This window comes from Lonchura striata, chromosome 7 (assembly GCF_050655825.1).
Source record: "Lonchura striata isolate lonStrDom1 chromosome 7, ASM5065582v1, whole genome shotgun sequence".
In the NCBI taxonomy this organism is placed as follows: Eukaryota; Metazoa; Chordata; class Aves; order Passeriformes; family Estrildidae; genus Lonchura; species Lonchura striata.
This window is the reverse complement of record NC_140709.1, coordinates 36,696,459-36,715,338: the sequence shown is the minus strand read 5'-3', so window position 1 is coordinate 36,715,338 and position 18,880 is coordinate 36,696,459. Positions and strand designations below refer to the sequence as shown.

At 46.5% G+C, this 18,880-nt stretch overlaps 1 protein-coding gene across 16 annotated transcripts in view; it reads left to right on the top strand.

Moving 5' to 3' along the window:
* The window catches only part of HDAC4 (histone deacetylase 4), a 177,542-nt gene that overhangs the window by 152,671 nt on the left and 5,991 nt on the right, over positions 1 to 18,880 (top strand). For all 16 annotated transcript variants that reach the window (XM_085584662.1, XM_021539610.3, XM_085584663.1 and 13 more), the window contains 8 exons: positions 2,465 to 2,572; positions 2,802 to 2,857; positions 3,337 to 3,424; positions 4,320 to 4,439; positions 6,144 to 6,241; positions 12,329 to 12,447; positions 14,020 to 14,153; positions 17,810 to 17,894. In XM_085584662.1, the coding sequence (XP_085440788.1) occupies positions 2,465 to 2,572; positions 2,802 to 2,857; positions 3,337 to 3,424; positions 4,320 to 4,439; positions 6,144 to 6,241; positions 12,329 to 12,447; positions 14,020 to 14,153; positions 17,810 to 17,894 (808 nt within the window). The remainder of the gene's footprint in view (positions 1 to 2,464; positions 2,573 to 2,801; positions 2,858 to 3,336; positions 3,425 to 4,319; positions 4,440 to 6,143; positions 6,242 to 12,328; positions 12,448 to 14,019; positions 14,154 to 17,809; positions 17,895 to 18,880) is intronic.

The window sequence follows — 18,880 nt, the reverse complement described above, 5'->3', positions numbered from 1 at the left end:
GGAGTTTAAGCTTTGAAAGTATGCAAGATCATCCCAGCATACTTCCATCCAGATTCTTTAAAACACTCAAAGGCTTGGTTTTAGGGTAGCTGATGAATTTGTTTCCTTTACTGTGTAGTGTTTTGCTTCGCACATTCTAAAAATGTCTGAAGACCTGCATCATTTTTCTGCTCACGTTCTAAAAGCTCCAGAGGTGTTTGTGTTGATCTTTTCCAGAGTAGGTGATTCTATTTTTGGGTGCAAGAGCTTTGATTAGAGCATATCAACAATTGTAACTGTGCAAGCAAAGTTCTTGCAGAGCAGAGAGCACAGAAAGGACTTTTGTGGAATGGAAATGAGAAGGAACTAATTAGGGAGTCAGAGGAGCAGAATGTGAGAATTACTTAATTGAGAGCAGGAGGAGACACGGTGGGGTGTCTTCCTCTGTGAGGGAAGAGCAGAACTCCTTCACTTTGCAGGGTCTGGAGCTTTGGTACAACCTGTGTCTACCTGTCCTGGTGTTTGATTTCTTACCTGTGTATTTTTTCAGTAGAATTTTATTGTATTTTTGTTCAGTAGAATAATGAAATCTTCTGTGAGGTGCTCATTTAATTCTGAGATAGCTTCACATTAGTGGATAGGAAAGTTTACAGTGTGAGTAGGAGGAATTTGCATTATGAGTAGGAGCCTCATTGTGGATATTAATAAAAAGACCTCAGGTTTTCCTTAAAGGAAGGAAATAATTGTAAAGAAATTGTAATTTTTGTTATGAGAAAAGAAAAACTCCTTTGGTTTAATTTTGGACATTGTTCCTGCAATGTTCCTGGCAGGAGCCTGATTTCTGCTGGGGCCTGGACGTGGCAGTGCTTGGGTCTGGCACTGAAGAATCCTGTCTGTTTTATGGGAAAAACTGTCCCCAACAGCCATGTGAGGGTCTGTAGGCCCCTCAGGACACATGAATTTGGGTATTTTGTATTTCCATTCCTCTGGTGCCTCACAGGGAATGAAGAGGGCCCATGGAAGGAGCCCTGAACTTGCTGTGTCCAGGCAGGAGGGGAAGCTCTTGCCTGCTGGTGTCCTGAGATATTTTATTCCAAAGACCAAGAAAAATGGGTTAGATTTGCTCGAAGATGGGTTAAATGTGCCCAGAGATGGGCTAGGTCCAGTGACAGGAGGCCAAAGATGAACCCTCACAGAGCACCAGTGCACTAGTCAGTGGGGAGAAGCAGCAGCTTGGGCTTCTTCCCACCTCTTTAGGGGCTTTTGGAGAGACCTGGTGAGGTCCATCGCATCATCTGCATGTGTGCAGTCCTGATACAGGATTCTTGGAGCTGTTGTGTATAACTCAAACTCCATCTTGCTGCTGTTCCCATGTTACTGCCCAAACTCCTCCTCCAGAGGAGCCCTGAGGCCACAAACAGTTACTGCAGGGCTCTCCCACAATGCAGTGACATTCCTCAGAGGCTTTTAGGTGTTCTCCAAGTGCTTCCCTAGTTTGTTGTGGCTTCCAGAGCATCCTTCCAAAGGGGTGGATGCTACCAGAAACCATCTATGATGACAGAGCTGGAATCACTTCCAGTGATAGCTTCAGCATGGCTGGCAAGGAGGTGGATCAGTCCTTTCTGGGGCCACTTGTGTCTCCTCACTGCTCAGTGAGCCAGGCACAGCAAATGATCTCTTTCTTCCCATCTCTGCTTTTTGCCATTGTTTCCATAAATACACTCCGGGCAGAGTAATATGTGAAAAATAACTGGTGGTCCTTCCTGGTGAGGAATATCCCATTATCCGGTGACACAATCTGGAACAACAGCAACACGGGCATGCCTGCAGGGTGCCTTGCGTTGCCTGTGGCCTGTTTCCACATTTTCAGGGGGGGAAATATGGTGATCTGTGTAATATTTAGTGTTGAAGCAAATCTGTGTGGTCAGCATGGGATGCTGAAGGTGTGTCATTTGAGTGGCTGAGCTCATGGCTCCCCAGGGAAGCTGCTATCATTCCCAGGCAGTCGCCTTTTAAATGCCCAATACTAAACATCCCTCTTTATTGTGGATTTTTTTATTCTAAAGAATCATTGAATTATTTCATAAACCTTTTTATTTCATCTTGAATCAGCGGCAATTAAAAAGAAATGCTGATTCCATGGTCACATAGTCACAGAATCACAGAATGGTTTGGGTTGGAAAGGACCTTAAAGACCATTCCAGTCCATCCCCTTCCACTAGCCCAGGTTGCTCCAGCCTGGCCTTGGACACTGCCAGGGATCCAGGGGCAGCCACAGCTGCTCTGGGCACCCTGTGCCAGGTCCTCCCCACCCTCCCAGGGAACAATTCCTTCCCAGTATCTGAAAGAAACCCCCTCCCTTTCAGTTTAAATTCATTCCCCTTATTCTGTCACCCCGTGTGAGTGGTACCTTTATAAGGTAGGGGTCTCTTGATTCCTGGCTGCCCTCCTTGCTCCTAACCTGGTTCCTGTGTGTCCCCATCAGGTCGACAGTGACACCATTTGGAATGAGGTGCACTCATCGGGAGCTGCTCGCCTGGCCGTGGGCTGTGTCATCGAGCTGGTGTTCAAAGTGGCCACGGGAGAACTGAAGGTATGGAGACAGCCCTTAGCTGTGCTCTGTGCAGGGCTCTGCCATGTAGCAGCTCCAGGACCTTTTTCCCCTCTGCAGTGAGGGAAAGCATCGTCCACTGCTATGACCTTGTGAGGAATCCATCAAAAGCAGCTCCAGAGTTCCCAAGCAGGTTTAAGGCTTCCGGCTGCAACCTCTGTGTCCATCCTTGTCTCTCTGAGCTTTTCCTTTCCTTGTTTTTTGTGTGCAGAATGGATTTGCTGTTGTTCGGCCCCCGGGTCACCACGCGGAGGAGAGCACACCCATGTGAGTATGGGGTTCACTGACTTCAGCCAGGGCTCCTTTGATGGGGGATCCACAGCTGGAAATTCTGAAGGAATTCTGTTAGGTTATCACAGTGGAATTTCTGTTTGTTGCTAGGTGAGATGTGTGGTGTTCAAAGCTCCCCAGATTCTCTGGAGCAGGATAAGATCCTGCTTAGTGCTTTCAGGGGAGTGTTTCCTAGCAAGGATCTGCACTAGGTTTGGGCAAGTGTGGGACATTGCCTGTTTCCCTAGAGCCTGCTGCTGGAATGCAGCACTTGCAATGGAAAATAGATCTGGTGGAAGATGTCCCTGCCCATGGAACTTCAAGGTCTCTCCCCACACAAGCCTTTCCATGTTTCCAGAGAGGAAAGCAGAGTGAGAGCAGAAGGAACTCCTTCCCCCTGTGTTCTGTCTAGGTGATGGATGCAGTGGCACCACGGGAAGCTGTAATTAACACCTCTTTTTTTCCTCTTGTCTCAGGGGTTTCTGCTATTTTAACTCCGTGGCAATTGCAGCCAAGCTGCTCCAGCAAAGGCTCAATGTGAGCAAAATCCTCATTGTGGACTGGGTGAGTAAATGTCCCTTCTTTCCCATTGGGAGAGCAGGTGGAAATTATTCTCTGTGGTTTCTTCTTGCAAGAGCAAGCTCTGTAAGTCAATGAAAAACTTCCTGCCTGTTGTCTGCAAGCCAAAATTTGGGGTTTTAATTGAATACAAGTCTTCTAATCAGAGAAAAAAAAATGTTAAAGGGACCAGAATTTTCAAAAAAAGAAAGGGCTTCTTTGGGATTCTGCTGTGGCAATGTTAAGATTTTTATTTTTTAATAGATTTTCTGTGGCTAGGGAGGCATTTGAGTGACTTGGGATCAGCCAAAAGTTTTGGTTCTGTTGCCACAAATAAACTATGGGTTAAACCCACAAGTTAAAATGCATTTGTTTGTCTTTTGGACTTACTGGATGGATGTTTTTTTCCTCACTTCCAACTGTTTTTCATGTCAGGGAGGGGCATTTGAAATACCTGTCCTGTCATAGGCTGTGTTTGTGCACTGCACAACTCCCTCAGTAGGGGAGCTCTCGTGGGTTGTGTTGTTTAACTTGGATCCAACAGATACAATTTATGTCAGTGTTCACCCCACAGACTGACTGAAGATGCAGGTCTGGGGCAACAAATATCCCAGTATCTCCATCTGCCAAGACTGGTACGAAACCACTTCTTCCATCCAGAAATGAGTCCTCAGTTTGATAGACATTTGGGATTGTGTTTATCCCATGTGTTAAACAAGGAGTGTCATCTCAAACTAGGTGTGCAAAACAGCTTATTCCCATTCCTGATAAACTGCTTCAGCCAGGTTGGAGAAAACAAAGTTCAACAGCAAGGAAAAGCCCTCCAAATCCCAAACTGATGCCTTTAATCCGTGTTTTTACTGAAGGATTAACCTCCCTGGTGTGATCCCTGTCCCTGCAGGATGTCCACCATGGGAATGGTACTCAGCAGGCCTTCTACAACGATCCCAATGTCCTTTATATCTCACTCCATCGCTACGATGATGGCAACTTCTTCCCAGGCAGTGGCGCACCGGATGAGGTGAGCACATGGATCCCAGAGTCCTGGAGTCACAGGAGCTCCTTGTCAGAGCTCCTCAGGGTTTTGTGTTCCCATCTAAGGACACTCCAAGTCCATGTGATCCAACAGCTGTGGGCACGGTGTCCTGGCTGGGGCTGGTGGGACGGCAGCAAATGAGTCACTGCACTTAAGCTCTGCAGCCCCTGTTCCAGAGGAGCCCTCTGCCAGCTGTCCCAGCACTCCGTGTCCTGGTCAGGCTTTCCCGTTTATCAGCAGAAGAAATGTTTCTTAGATGCTGAAGGAACAGATTGTCCATGGCTGCACCACCCACACTTGGTTTTCCTGGCACAGCCATGGAAATCACCTCCCCTTCTCCACCTCCCCTTCTCCACCTCCCCTTCTCCACCTCCCCTTCTCCATCTCCCCTTCTCCACCTCCCCTTCTCCACCTTCCATTCTTTTTCCTGGTCCTGTCCAGGCATCGCTCACCACCACCAAGGCTCCATCTCCACCCCAAATTTGTGGGATTTGAGGGCCAGTCATGATGCTGCTGGAGCAAATCCCCCTTTCCTGGTAGTGTCCTCAGAGCCTGCAGCAGGAGGACTGGGCCAGTGGAGCTGAGAGCTGAGCTCTGGATGGATACACCCTTCCTTTCCCTCTGACATGGCAGGAAATATGGTCCTTCAGAGTGATTTAGCAAAGGGAAATTTTATGGAATATTTAGAGAGCTCCGAGACTCTCCTGCTGACATCTGAAAACTTCTTCCCCTGTCAATTTTACGTTTTCTGCTTGAGAAAACATCAGTGTTTCCATTTCAACCTCTGAAGAAACTCAAATGGGAAGTGATGCTGCTACATCACCCTTTTGTAGTGAATGAACAGTAACCCTTTATATCAGGCTTAATTCCTGCTTTTTAGTAAGCTGGTTTACAAAAAGAGTAATTTTTAGATGTCATTTTAGACCAAATAAAAGAAAGGATACAAAACAAGTTTGATTTAAGCCAGTGATGGATAAATAACCCCCCCCTGTGTTTTTCTAGTAAAAATATTTGCACCAGTACGAGGAATAATGTGCAATAAAAGCCATGCAGTTTTATCCAGCTGCTGTGCAACACATTGATTTTTCACTTTTAATTTTTTTTTTCCATATGCAAAGACTTTATTGGAAAAAAAAAATGCTGGAAACCCCTGGTTTATTTTTCTGTTTTCCCCTCTCTCAGGTAGTTACAGGCAGGGCAAATGGGGACATTTGCAGTACAAGCAAGGAGAGGGATATATTTGCATCTCCCACCCACGTGTACCTCAACCAGTCAAAATCCCTTCTCTGTGGATCCTATTTTTCTCCAGCAGAGGGGGACCTCACTCTGATTAAAATAACTTTTTCCTCCAGTTGCAACTGTAGTAAAATATAAAATATGCTCCTGAATCAAGCTTAAAATGAATTATAGAAAGATATTACATGCAGCACACTCTGATGCAGAAGAATCAAGAGAGTGCAGTCGATGATGGGGTGGTTTTTTTGGGTGAGCAGCAGTCAAACACCACCAGTCCTCAGCTCCCATAAAGATCTGAGCACGGAGGAGCTTTATTTTCCCTCTTGTTTCAGGGACAAGAGACTAATCGACCTCACTACGGAATCCAAATCCAAATTTGACTGGGAGAATATCAAAACAGCAAAGATGTGTTGCCAGAATTTGCTAATTAAGAGTCCCATTTCCCTTTTCCAGGTTGGCACAGGAGCAGGAGTTGGTTTCAATGTTAACATGGCATTTACTGGTGGTCTGGATCCGCCCATGGGAGACACGGAATATTTAACTGCCTTCAGGTACTATGGAATTTTCCCTCTCAAAAATATATTTTTCACCTCAGCTGGGTTTCTTTTTCCTTGTGCCATCCTCTGTGATTTTGCTTTTGATAAGCTTTAAAATTTTGATACTATTCATCCAAGAGAAGCCCTGGCACAGGGTGCCCAGAGCAGCTGTGGCTGCTCCTGGATCCCTGGACATGTCCAAGGCCAGGCTGGACACTGGGGCTGCAATCTGGGGTCGTGGAAGGTGTCCCTGCCATGGCAGGGGTGGTACTGGATGAACTTTAAGTCTCCTTCCCACCCAAACTATTCCATGATTTTTCTTAGACACTGTCCTGTCCCATTCCTGGCTCGCCTGTACCAGGGGTCCACCTGGCCTCTCCTTTAACAATCTGAAGTGCTTTTCTGTCCTCACACTAGGTTTAGTGCACCTCTGGTGGCCTAAATTCAGGCAGACACACACTTGCCAGAAGACGGGGTGTGAATTTCTGCCTTCGTGGAACGGCATTAAATCTGGGAGCATTATTTTCTGCTCTTCCCTGTTATATCCGTTAGGCTGAGCAAAAAGCACGTTTTCCCCCCTCTTCATTCTGCCATCATAAAGTCCCCAGAGGACACACATGATTTAAAATTATGCCAAATCACTGCCATTTGTGTCACTTCTGGCTCAAGAAGGCAGCACTTTGTTAGCCAGAGCACCCGGAGCTGGGGACATTCAATATTCATGGAGTGTCCAGGCTCCTGGAAAAGGCTCAGGACTGCACAGTGAGGCCTTTGCCAGCCATTCCTGGGGCCTGCTTGCCTGGGCACTGCAGTTATTTAGGGAGCAGCCTTTGGAGTGGGTCACAGCCCTTATTTTGGGGAGTTCTGGGGGAGCTGAGAGATGCTTCTCCCAGAGCCTGCACACCTTCAGTTTAACCATAAGTTAAACGAGAAGCTTTTTTTTCATCCTATGCCAAGTTTGGCCATGATAGTACATTATCAAGTGACCTTTTTAAATCTTAACCAGCTCCTTTGAAAAACATTTTCCCCCCCACCCCCCGAATCTTTCTATTGATTTTCATGTAAAATAACGCTTTGAAGTTTGCAATTTATAGTCCCCCGAGAGTTAGAAAGTGAAGGGATTGGGTCATATATCCTATTTTTTCCCCCCTCTTTTCTTGCTTTAGCCCCTTGAGACAATACATGCCTTCAAGGCAGCACCTTGTTATTCCACCCCGTCGAATGCCACGTTGCATTTGCTGGGGATCAAACCGAAGATGAAGAAAAGATAAGAAAATTGGCCATAATGAACTCCAGAAGCAGGAGGCATTTTCACCATGAACTTGGAAACTCGCAGTGGAGAACTGAGCTTTAATTCAAACCAGTCCGAATGCCAAACTGTGAGGCTTTGAAGTCTGGAGAGGAATCAGTGGAAATCCTTTGAGCTAAGCAAAGATACTGATAGACTTTTTCTTTTTTTTTTTTTTCCCCTAAGCCTTAACTCTTCACATGCCTGTCTATTTGTAGGGGAAAAATACACTTTTACTTTGTAAAAGGAGCAAATTTAAATAAGCAATGTGCTCCTCATTTTTTATTGTTCTATTTCAGGAAAAGCCAATGTGTGGCTTTGAGAAATGAAAATAAGTGAGATAATTGTCCTTCTAAGCAAGAGAAATGAGCGAATAAATAAATCCCAGTGAAACCTCTCATCCCCACACTGAAAACCTGTTTCAGAGTCGTTTGCTCCATTCAAGAAAGAGGTGGGAACTCACATCAGTGATTTTCATCCTCTCTCCAAATACTATTTTCCCAGTCTTGGGGTGCCCAAGCTCTGCTGACCTCCTGATTATCATCTGGATGGTCCTTAATGCCATTGAGATGTATCAGAAGTGAGAAGAAGATTTAAAAATGAGGTTTTCCCTCTTTAAGTCACTTGTTACCCTCCTGACCTGGGGCTGAAATCACTGCCTGCCCCAGCTCCAGGTTGGGGTGCCCTGTTTTTGTAGGAGGGGAGGGGATGATCAGAAGGATCTGGGGAGTTTTTTGGGAGCCTGGAGCTCCTGCACCCTGTGATAGCTGTGGCTGTGCCAGAGTCAGTTCCACATCCCACATCTGAACTCACCCCCCGAGTGTGTGGGCAATCCCAGATCTCACAGATCAGGCAGAAGTGGAGTCAGTTTAATGGGAAAAATGCAGGGCATGTCGTTCCCAAAGTCCTGAACTCCTCAGAACATTCCCAGCCTCCGCTGTTCATAGTTACAAAAACAAATGGCTGTAAAATTCAGAGGGTTTTTTTGGACCAGGATTTGTTGTTCCCTAACGTTTCACATGAGCTGAAGCCCTGTTTGCCTCTCTCAATCCTCCTGATCCAGGTGCCAACCCAGCTAAGAGAGGAAAAATGGGAAGGCTCCGTCTGGTTCCTTATTACACAGGAACAGCAATTAGTGAAATTAAAAATTTTATCCACAGGAGTTTCCCTCTGAATTTACTGCAAAGAAGTTTTCCTGATTATGCCAGAAGTTGCATTGTGTCTGAGAATTTCTTCCCCTGTTCCAATAATTCCACCATAATAATTCTAGCCATAATTCTACAAACAGCTCGATTCCACATTCAACTTCATTTAAAACACCTCAACCAGAAGGAAAAAGCCAGGACTGTGCTTACCCCTCTTCCTGCTGCTTTCAAAAAGCATTAAGCAAGTTCAGAAACCAATTCTAGGGGCATTTGGGTTTTTCCCTCGATCCATAAACCATTTCAGGAGCGAGGAAGAGGATGAGGGGGAAGAGATGATGTTTTGCCTGGAACAATTGTTGCTGCATTTTCAATTTCATGCTCTCCCCACGCTGATTTCATCCCCAGATTCCTAATCCCTTTGACACAGTAAATGACCATGGAGAAGCAAAGACTGAAATTTTCAGGAAGCTGGTTAGCCTGAGGAGCAGTGGATAACATTTGTATCTTATATATATAAAATATGTAATGTATTGTATGAATGTATATGTAATGTATATGAAATGTATATGAAACCATATATACATAACCTATATAGAAATATACACATGATATATATGGAATATTAAATATATCAATAGATGTATAAATATATTTATAATATAAATATATGTACTTAACATATATAAATTTATACATAGCACGTATAATAATATATATAAAACATACATGTTTGCCAAGAGTAGAAAGAAGTCTTTAAGAAAATGCTCAGCCTTCTAAGTTTCACCAATTTACTCGCTGCAACTGAGCATTTATGGCCCAAAATAATCTCTGTAGGATTGTTTAATCTACCTGTCATTTATTAGGCATTTAATTGGGGAATAGGCTAATGCCAGGCTAAAAATTCTTAATTCAGTCTTCTGGAAAATAGATCTAAAATTGCATTTATTTTTTTTTTCCTCTCTCCCAAGTGATTGCAGAGCACGGTGGGGAGGCTTTGCTAGTTGCAGCCATCAGTTTGCTCTCGTGTAGAGCTGTACAGCTCAGTTGTAACCAGGCAAATAAAAGGATTTAATTTATTTTAAGCAAGCAAAAGAAGCTTCTGAAATTAGGGAAATTTCAGTTTTCCTTGTTTTTTTAAAATTTCTACATGGATTGAATGAATATTCAGTATTAGGAATATTCATTCCTATACAGCCACCTCAGCCATTCCTTAAAAGACCCAGTCACAGGCAGAACTGCTTATCTCCTGAGCAATAATTTGAATTTCTGGCTTTTTTAGAGTCTCATCAGCAGGGCAAAGCCACAAGTTTGTTTGCAGTTTAATCCTTGTTTCCTCTGGAGGGTTTGGCTTTACTGGGGTGGATCTGAGCAAAGGGGTTGGTTTTATCTGTGGACAAGGCAAAGTTAAAGAGCGAGGAGCTGAAAGAGTTGTGTCCAAAATTTTGTCCACAGATGGAATCTCAGAAACACACCAGGTTTTTGTCATTTTTTCTTACAATTAAAAAGGCAAAGTGAGGGAGTTCTGGCTTTGACCCTCTTGGATCAAGTTTTACAATCATGGAGAGCATCAAACAGAGCTGGGGCTGTGGCTTTGGGATGCTGGTGTTGTACTGGAATTAGGAGAAGGGCTTTTTCTCTCCTAAACCTGGCCCTGGCAGGGTTCAGGGTTAGCTCTGGGGGCTGTGTGGCTGTGCTGGAGGAGTCACTCTGTCACTGTCACCCACAGCCACCTGTGGCTGAGGGGTCACCAGCTGCCCTGTGCCTCAGGAGCCTCTGTGCTTGGCAGCACTGGACACCTGCGCCAGGGCTTGCAGTGATGTGGTGTTCAAGGTCCTTCCCAGCCATGCTGTGCTCCATGAGCTGTCCCCCCATGGATCCGTGATCCCAGGGTTGCTCAGTGCTGGTGGACCATCCCCACACCTTGGGGGTGCAGGTTTGGGCTGGCTCTGGGGATCTTACACTCTCACTGAGATCCTAGCAGCTCCCTGTAACCTGGGGAGGTGGGGGGAAATAAATCTGATTATTTGAGCAGTTTTCCTTGGGCTAGGAATTAAAAAACTCAGGAAAAATAAACCCTTAGCTACTGCACTTGCTCTGGAATTGCTGCTTCAGGCCTTGGTGAGGGAGGTGGTCTCCTAAAAAATTCTGTGGGTTCCACCAAACTGTAAACTCACGAGCCAGAATTGTGCTCTTGTCTTCCTCACGGAATCATCCCCCAAACACAAAATGGAGAGGGGCAATCACGTTGTTAGAGGAGAAAATTCAAATTCCTTGTTGGGATTTTGTGCATATTAAGAGAAAATTACATCTTTTTTTTCTCACAGAGGCCTCTGTGTCTGCACACGGAAATCATCGATATTGCAGGAGGCTCTGGGGCTGCTGTGGCAAATAGTTGGGAAAAAAATTAAAGCTGGGAGGCGTGTGGGGTTTTTTTTGTGTGTCTGGGTGCCTGTCCCTGCTCCGTGGTGGCACTGGAGGCTTGGAGATGGGTTTGCTCAGTGCCTGGCAGAGGCTGATGCCCTGGCCTGTGGAGGGACACAAGCTCAGCTGGATGTCACGAGCTGCTGACTCTGGCAGATGACTCGTGGCTGTTTAATATCCTTGTGGTAAAACCTGGGAGCTTTTATGAGCATTCTGATAGCACTAGAGCCATCTCAGCACAGAACAGACCCCCCCGGGCTCTGTTTTTAGAGCATCACATAAAGACTCGGCTCAATAAAGTGTGAGGCTCTCATGTGTGCAAAGATTTACAGCTTCATGCTTTGGGATGTGGGTAAAATAACTTCAGTTCCTGCTGTAGAAAGTTATCCTGACTGGTGGCTGTTCCTAGGATGGGGAAATAGGAGAATTACAGGTCATGTTCCCCTAGGGATACATCCAGAATTCAGTAGGTGTTACAATGGAAAAAACATAATTTGGGAAGTGTGTCTTGATGTGGGGAATGGGATGCTTGCAACCTCATGTAGGTTTTGAGGAGAAATTGTGGAGTTTTGAGAGAGAAAAACCAGAGGAAAAACAGTCTTTTGGTGAGAAACCACAGGAAGAGACCCCTTGTTTCATTTAAATACAACTTCAGCAATCAATAGGATGGGGATGCTGAACAATTCCATCCATTTTTTAGTGAACAAAATGTCAGAGGTTGGGGAACTGGCATTGGGAGAGTTGGATTTGGGTGGGTAAGCAGCGTTGGGAGAGTTGGATTTGGGAGGGCTCTTTGCATTCTAAAGCTGTTCTGTCCCCATGGGACACTCCCAGCCTTTCGCTGTGGGAAATGAGAAGTGCAGCAAGGGAGGAAGGAATCGCATTGCAAAGCCTAGAGGAGATGTTTGGAGGGAGGACTTGGGGATAATGCCTTGGGGTGAAGTTTCCCAGGTAGTTTCGCAGCCTGTGCCAGGTGCCCTCTTATTTTACCCTTATTCCCATGTATGTAAATCAAGATGTGATCCCAAATGGAAAACACAAGAGTTGACAACTCATTTCCCTGCTCAAAACAAGAGGTGGAGGAAATCCCAGGGAGTGCAAGGAGTTCTTCCAACCAGGCTCTCACCTTGTAGGGAAATAGGTGGGCTTTGCTGCCATGGAATAAGGGTTTGGTGAGAGGGTTTAAGCACCCCTGCCATTGCTCAGGAGCCACCCTAACGTGTGTGCTGTGGATATTCTGTGTTACAGGACAGTAGTGATGCCCATTGCCAATGAGTTTGCCCCAGACGTTGTGCTGGTGTCATCTGGTTTCGATGCTGTGGAAGGGCACCCCACACCCCTGGGAGGATATAATCTGTCAGCAAAATGTAAGTGGGGGCTTTACTTCTGCTGCTGTCCTATGGATTAAAGGGCAGGTTCTCAGATTTTTCCGTGTGGGCTCTATTTCAGATATTTCATTTCAATGGCAAAATGTCCATCCTTCTTCTTTGAATTTTCATGGCATTTATCTTCTCATAATGCATATTTTGGCCTAGCTGAAGCCTTAATTTTGGCTTTTTTTTGAAACATTGCATATTTAAACTTTGAAATATTCAATATGTAGTATTGTGTAATTTATTTGTAGTCACGTCTCTGGTGAATTAGAGAGTTATACTGACATTAATATAAAATTGCAGAAAAAGGCCATACCACCTATAAATACTCTGCTACCACAAATCCATTTCTTCCTCCAGGATGCCTTATTAAATTTTTGAGTTGAATATTTTTGCTCTCCACCTTTGAATTAACTACAGACACCTACAAACCCTCTTTTTTGCTTCAGGTCTGGGATGTTTCTGGGAGATGCACTGAAACTCTGCCCCCCTCCCCGCCCCCATTGCCAGGTTATGTGGAGTTTACCTGGCACTGTTTCCTTCAAATTAATCCAGAGGACAGTTTTTCTTGCAAAAAGGGTTTTACTATTCTTTTTTAAGAGTTTGTTCCAGCCAGGAAAGTTGTTCTCTACAGCGAACTTTAAAACCTCATAAGGGAGCTGAACCTGTAAACTTTATATAAGAATAAAGTGAAATAGGTTTACAAGAGGCAAGTTCCTTGAGATATGCAGAAACATTTTGGAAAGGAAAGGTCTTGTTTACCTGCTGGTTGAATTTGCTCTGCTGCTCTCACAAAACCAGTTATGGGCTCTGCAGTGGATGGTTTTCTTTGCCTGTTAATTTGCCGACTCGCAAAGGGGTTTGCTCCAAAGCAGAAGGCAGGCAGTGGGGGGGCAGGGTAGAAATTCCCTGGCTTTTCCTTTGTTTGGCTTTTTGATTTTTTTTTTTTTTTTTCGTCCTGGAAGGGGGAAGGTTGCTTTGAGGACACATTTTTTAAATCCTCGCCGCTTGGTTCTGTTTTGTTTAAAAGGGGCAGAAATGTATTGTGTGTCATCTGATCAAAGTGCCGGGTGCCCCTGGAATTTTTATAGCATATTATGGACGGGAAGAGCTGTCTGCTGAGAACGAGATGTCAAACCTAAATCTCTCTGGGGCACTGCACTGCTGCTATCCCGACCCAAACTGGGCCGATTCCCCTTCCTCCTCCCTCTGCCAAAGCAACATCCAGCACAAATCCACCCCTTTCCCTGCTCCCAAAGGGGATGTTGGCTGCTGGCTTTAATTTGGGGTGCTGAGTGGCGGCAGGGGGGGGATGGTGATGCTCCCAGCTGGGGTGGTGCTGGTGGGGACACACGGATCCATCCCAGGGACGCCGCAGCTGGAATCGTGTGGCGAGCGCGTTAAAGCCCAACCTGGCTTGTGTTATGCGCCAAGCCTTTTCAAATCCCCGCTGGGTTTTTAATATGATGTAATTCCTCTCCCTAATTCTTTGATCCTCTGCCAGGAGCCCGATTCCAGCCGCCACCTTTGCCCTTCTCCTGCATTTCCTCTGTTCCCTCGTTGCAGGCTTCGGGTACCTGACGAAGCAGCTGATGGGCCTGGCCGGGGGCCGCGTGGTGCTGGCCCTCGAGGGTGGCCACGACCTCACTGCCATCTGCGACGCCTCGGAGGCCTGCGTGTCTGCCCTGCTGGGAAACGAGGTACAGGCACCCCCAAAACCCACTCCCGCCTTGGGTTGGGGCATCTCATCCTCCCGTCTGCCAAGTTTCTGTCATTGTTTTCTGCCCTTCTGACACTTGGTGTTTTAAAGAGTGTTTATTTTATACTTAAAAGCCACCTGTGCTTTGCAGTTCATGCAATGAGTGAAACAGCTAAGAATGATTTTTGGGTTTGTTCTTTCTCCAAATAATTTGCTTTGTGCTCTTTGAAAAACAACTCTTTTAATTAATTTCTGAATTCATTGTGCAAGTCTTCCCTTGTCTTTCCTCCCCTCTCTAGTCCTACAGTCTGTGCCTGCTACATGGGGCAGCTTGCTTGACGTGGTTTGCAGCTGGGTTTTTTCCTAGGAGTTACATTTTCTATTTTCTGCACATTGCTGTATAGGAAAAGCCTTGGCTGTGTCAGAAAATATTGACCAGAAAGGTTAGTGGGGTGGTTGCAATATAAGAGCCAGACAGAGAAATACAGCAAGATGTTGGATTCTGAAGAGCTCAGGGTATTTTCCCCGGAGAAAAATTTAGATACTCCATCTTTTCTGCCTTTCCCCCCATTTTTAGTGTCAGTGGGATGAAAGAAGGAACACTACATCTACACATCTTTGAAGTCCTTGCAGGGGTGTTGACTCTACCACTGCCCTGGGCAGCCTGACTGAACGCCTGAACACACTTCCCGTGAAGGAATTTTCCCTCATATCCAACCTAAACCTCCTCTGGTGCAGTTTGAAACCATGTTTGAGGGCTTTTGAGTACGGTTACTTTGGGCTGAGGTGCAGCACCAGAGGAGCCGAGCAGTGGGTCTGTCTCCAGTGGGAACTGGTTTCTGGGGAGGGTTGTAGTTCAGTGACCGTCATGTGTCTGGAAAGATGGAGAGGGAGCTTGGATCTGCATGGAGGTGTGGAGCAGTTTGACTTCCAGCCTGTTGGAGAAGTGTTCTGTCTTGGAGTATCCACACTCAGCATTAGGTGGGAGGCTGGAGGAGCCAGGCCAGGAGATAAACCAGCTGGGATTCATCAGAAGCACCTTCTTTCATCATCCAGCATCCCAGCTCCCCGAGTCCAGGGAGCAACCTGCTCCTTGTGCTTGGCCAGGCAGTTCTGAGGAGGCTCTGGGCACATGGAATGGCTCCAGCCTGCACTCAGCCCTTGGGACAGCTGAAAACTCAGGAGGCAGCTGCCACACCAGCATGGAAACAGGGGGGGTTCCAGTGGTTGGACAATGGCACAGGTTTCATAGAGCAGCTGTGGCTGCCCCTGGATCCCTGGAAGTGTTCCTGGCCAGGGTGGATGAGGTTTGGAGCAACCTGGGATAGTGGAAGGTGACCCTCTCCCAGGCAGGGGCTGGGACTGGATGAGCTCTAAGGTCCCTTGTAAGCCAGACCTTCGTGGCATTCTGTGAGGTGTTTGTTGCAGCACCTGTATGTTCTAAGTGGTCTCTACAGACAATTCCTCTGGCTCCAGCCACCCTTGGGTGCAGGATGCACTTTGAAAGGGAAGCAGTGGGAATAACACCTGGAAGATGTCCTTCCTCCTGCTCAGTGTGCCCCTAGGATCACAGTGACTGCAACCACAAGCAGTAAATTAGTGCTTGATTCAAGCCATGGGTGTGTTTGGGAGCGTGAGCCTGTGGGGAGAGCTCAGCACTCAGGATACCTTGGATGTTGTGAGCTGGCTGAGTGATTTCATTGAGCAGAGGAAATATTGATCCTTAAAGGTAAAAAACATTGATTATTTTAATCATGGCTACAAGGACACTTAAACAGACCTGCTGTCACTTGTCCTAGGTGGGCTGTGCAGATAGGGTAATATTTCCTGGCTTACCCACACATCAGAAAGCAGGAAGTGCTCCTTTATCCAGGTCTTTCCTCAAACCTTTTGAAGGCAAGGGAGTTGAGGGGAGCGGCAGCGGCTCTGCGCTGCGGCCCTTTGATGTGGTTTGATCTACAGTGTGTCGGAGGATCCTGCCCGCACACACATGGACAGGCAGCTGTGGCCAGGGCAGGCTGCAGGGAGCTGGGCCGGCTCAGGAGCCATCCTGGAGCTCCACTGGGGCTTTTAGGAAATGAGGGGAATAGTGCCAGTCCCCTGAGCACGGCGTCCACCGGCGGAGATCAAAAATCCTGCATCGGGAGAAGCAGGGAGCGAGTGCAGGAGCCAGCTCCTTTCCAACCTGCCAGGAAATGAAACCAGAGCTGGGGCTGTGCAGCTGAGTACTGCACTGGGGAGGGGGTAAGGGCTGGGGAATGGACCTGCACTGCTGTGCTGGCACAGCTGTGCAGGGCTCACAGGGCTTCAGTGGGTATCAGGGGTGGGAAATCAGAGAGAGACTTTGATACAGTCTGAGAGAGCTTGGCTTGTTCAGCCTGGAGAAGGCTCTAGGGAGAAGTCTTCCTGTGCCTAAAATGGCTCCAAGAGAGCTGTACAAGAATTTTAGATAGGGTTCTGATGGGACAGGAAAAGGGGGAATGGTTTTAATCCATTTTAACCACAGGGGGTGGGGTTAGATGGGATATTGGGAAGAAATTCTTGGCTAGGAGGATGGGCAGGCCCTGGCACAGGGCGCCCAGAGCAGCTGTGGCTGCCCCATGATCCCTGGCAGTGCCCAAAGCCAGATTGGACACTGGGGCTTGGAGCAACCTGGGATAGTAGAAGGTGTTCCTGCCCATGGCAGGGTGTAAGATGAGATGAGTTTTAAGATCCCTTCGCCCCCCAGCATTCTGTGATTCCATGATTTTGAGGTCTGCTGATGGCAGTCCAGAGCTAGCCGCCGTTCCTCTCCCCTTACTCCGTAGAGCTGCTCAGTCCATCGTGGGCATCACCAGCCTCTGTGCTTCAAACAAGAAGGTGATAACCAGGTGCCTCATGCCCAGAGTTTTTTTGCTCCCTCTTCCACAGGCTGAGGCTGTTTGTGTTATTTCAAGAGGAGGAGTGAGCTCTGGAATCAGGAACATGCTTTGTCTCAGTGTCAACCAAAAGGCCTTGGAAAGCTCTTGTTCAAAGACTTATCCAGGAATTGCTTTTGCCTTCCCTTAATGTCATACAGAAACCAGTTTGGAGCAGAACTATTTTTAGAGTGGAGAATTAATAAAAAGTGCAATCCATAATTACTGAATCTGGAATGCAGCATCCCATGAAGTACCTATGGAATGGCTACCATGTGCTCATAAGAGCAGTCTTGGCTGCAGCTTCTCTTGGTTTTGAGCGAAGTTGAACTTTGCCATAGGTATTTTTAACTATTAAACTCTGGCTGTTCTTTGCTAGGGAACAACCGTGGTTGGGCTGCTTTCAGCACAGCTAACAGCAGTGGACGTCTCTTGTTTTGGACAGCCCTCCTTGGAAGTTTGGGATTCATTCATTAGTGGAGAATTCATTCATTAGTGGAGAACCTGGGAGGGCAGAGGTGTCTCCTCTTCTTGAGTTTATCTAAAGGAAATCAAAGAAATCCTAAAACATTCCTCCAGAAGTGCTTGTCAGGCCTTTCCCTGGGATGGCACAGGCATGTTCCCACTGTAGAATGACTAGTGGGAGGTGTCCCTGCCCATGGCAGGCGTGGAGTGGGATGAGTTTTAATGTCCCTTCCCACCCAAACCATTCTGGGATTCAATGGTAACATTCCTTTGGTGTTCCTTTCTCTCTCTCCAGCTTGACCCTCTTCCAGAGAAAGTGTTCCAGCAGAGGGCAAACGCTAACGCGGTGCATTCCATGGAGAAAGTCATTGAGATCCACAGTGAGTGCAACCCCACTGACCCAGCTGGCTCCCTGGGGGACACCTCTTGGGCTTCCCCACCATTCTGCCAGCTCCAGGCTCCCATTTCCCAGTTTACTGGTGGTCACTGCACCCTGAGCTGGATTTGTGCAGCCACAAACTGGTGTTACTGTGGATGGAACCATTCCCAGCAAGGCTTTAGGGGTAATTACAGAATCAGAGCACGAGTTAGTTAGGAAAATACCTTCAGGAGGATCCAGTCTAGCTGTTAAGCCAACAGTAATTAAAAGCTCCAAAATGTCTGTAAAGGACAGACTGTCCTGCCCTTAGAGGGTGCTCTTACTTCTTCATAAGCAATTAAGTATCTCTGAATAACACAAGTCTTGTTGGGTGTTGTGGCACCCATTAATTAGGAGTAGATAGGCATGGAAGTGAAGCAGGCTCTCAGGCACAGGCTGGGATTCTTGGGATATCCTGTGCAGGGTTGGGAGTTGGATTTGATTATCCCTCCCAAGGGGTGATTCTTTTCAAGGATATTCTGTGAGTTTTGCTGGCAGTTGTTGATATTTTAGGTTTATTTAACTAAGCAGTTCAAAATCATTGCATTGAACCTTGCCTGGAGAAATTATTGGAAATTCTCCTGGAGCCTTCCTGGTGCTCTTCCCAATTCCAAAGGGTGTCAGACTGCCGACATAAAAGATACTTTGGAGGTTGAAGCTTGGACTTGGTGATCTTGGAGGTCTTTTCCAAATTTAATGGTTCTAAATGCATTTTGGACTTCTTTAGTCTTCAGTATGAAAGTATGTGGCAGTCAGCAGCTGGATCCAGACCCGGACCACATCCTTCCCTCTCCTGGATTTTTTGGTAGAGACATTTCCAGGCATATTTGTCCTTAGGTCTAGAAGTTTCTGAGAGATTTGAAGTGGAAAAAGGAATTAATTTTTGAGCTCCTAAGGCCCTTAAAGTGGGAGTATGGATCGGATGAGTGTTCCCTGGGAAGTTCCAAG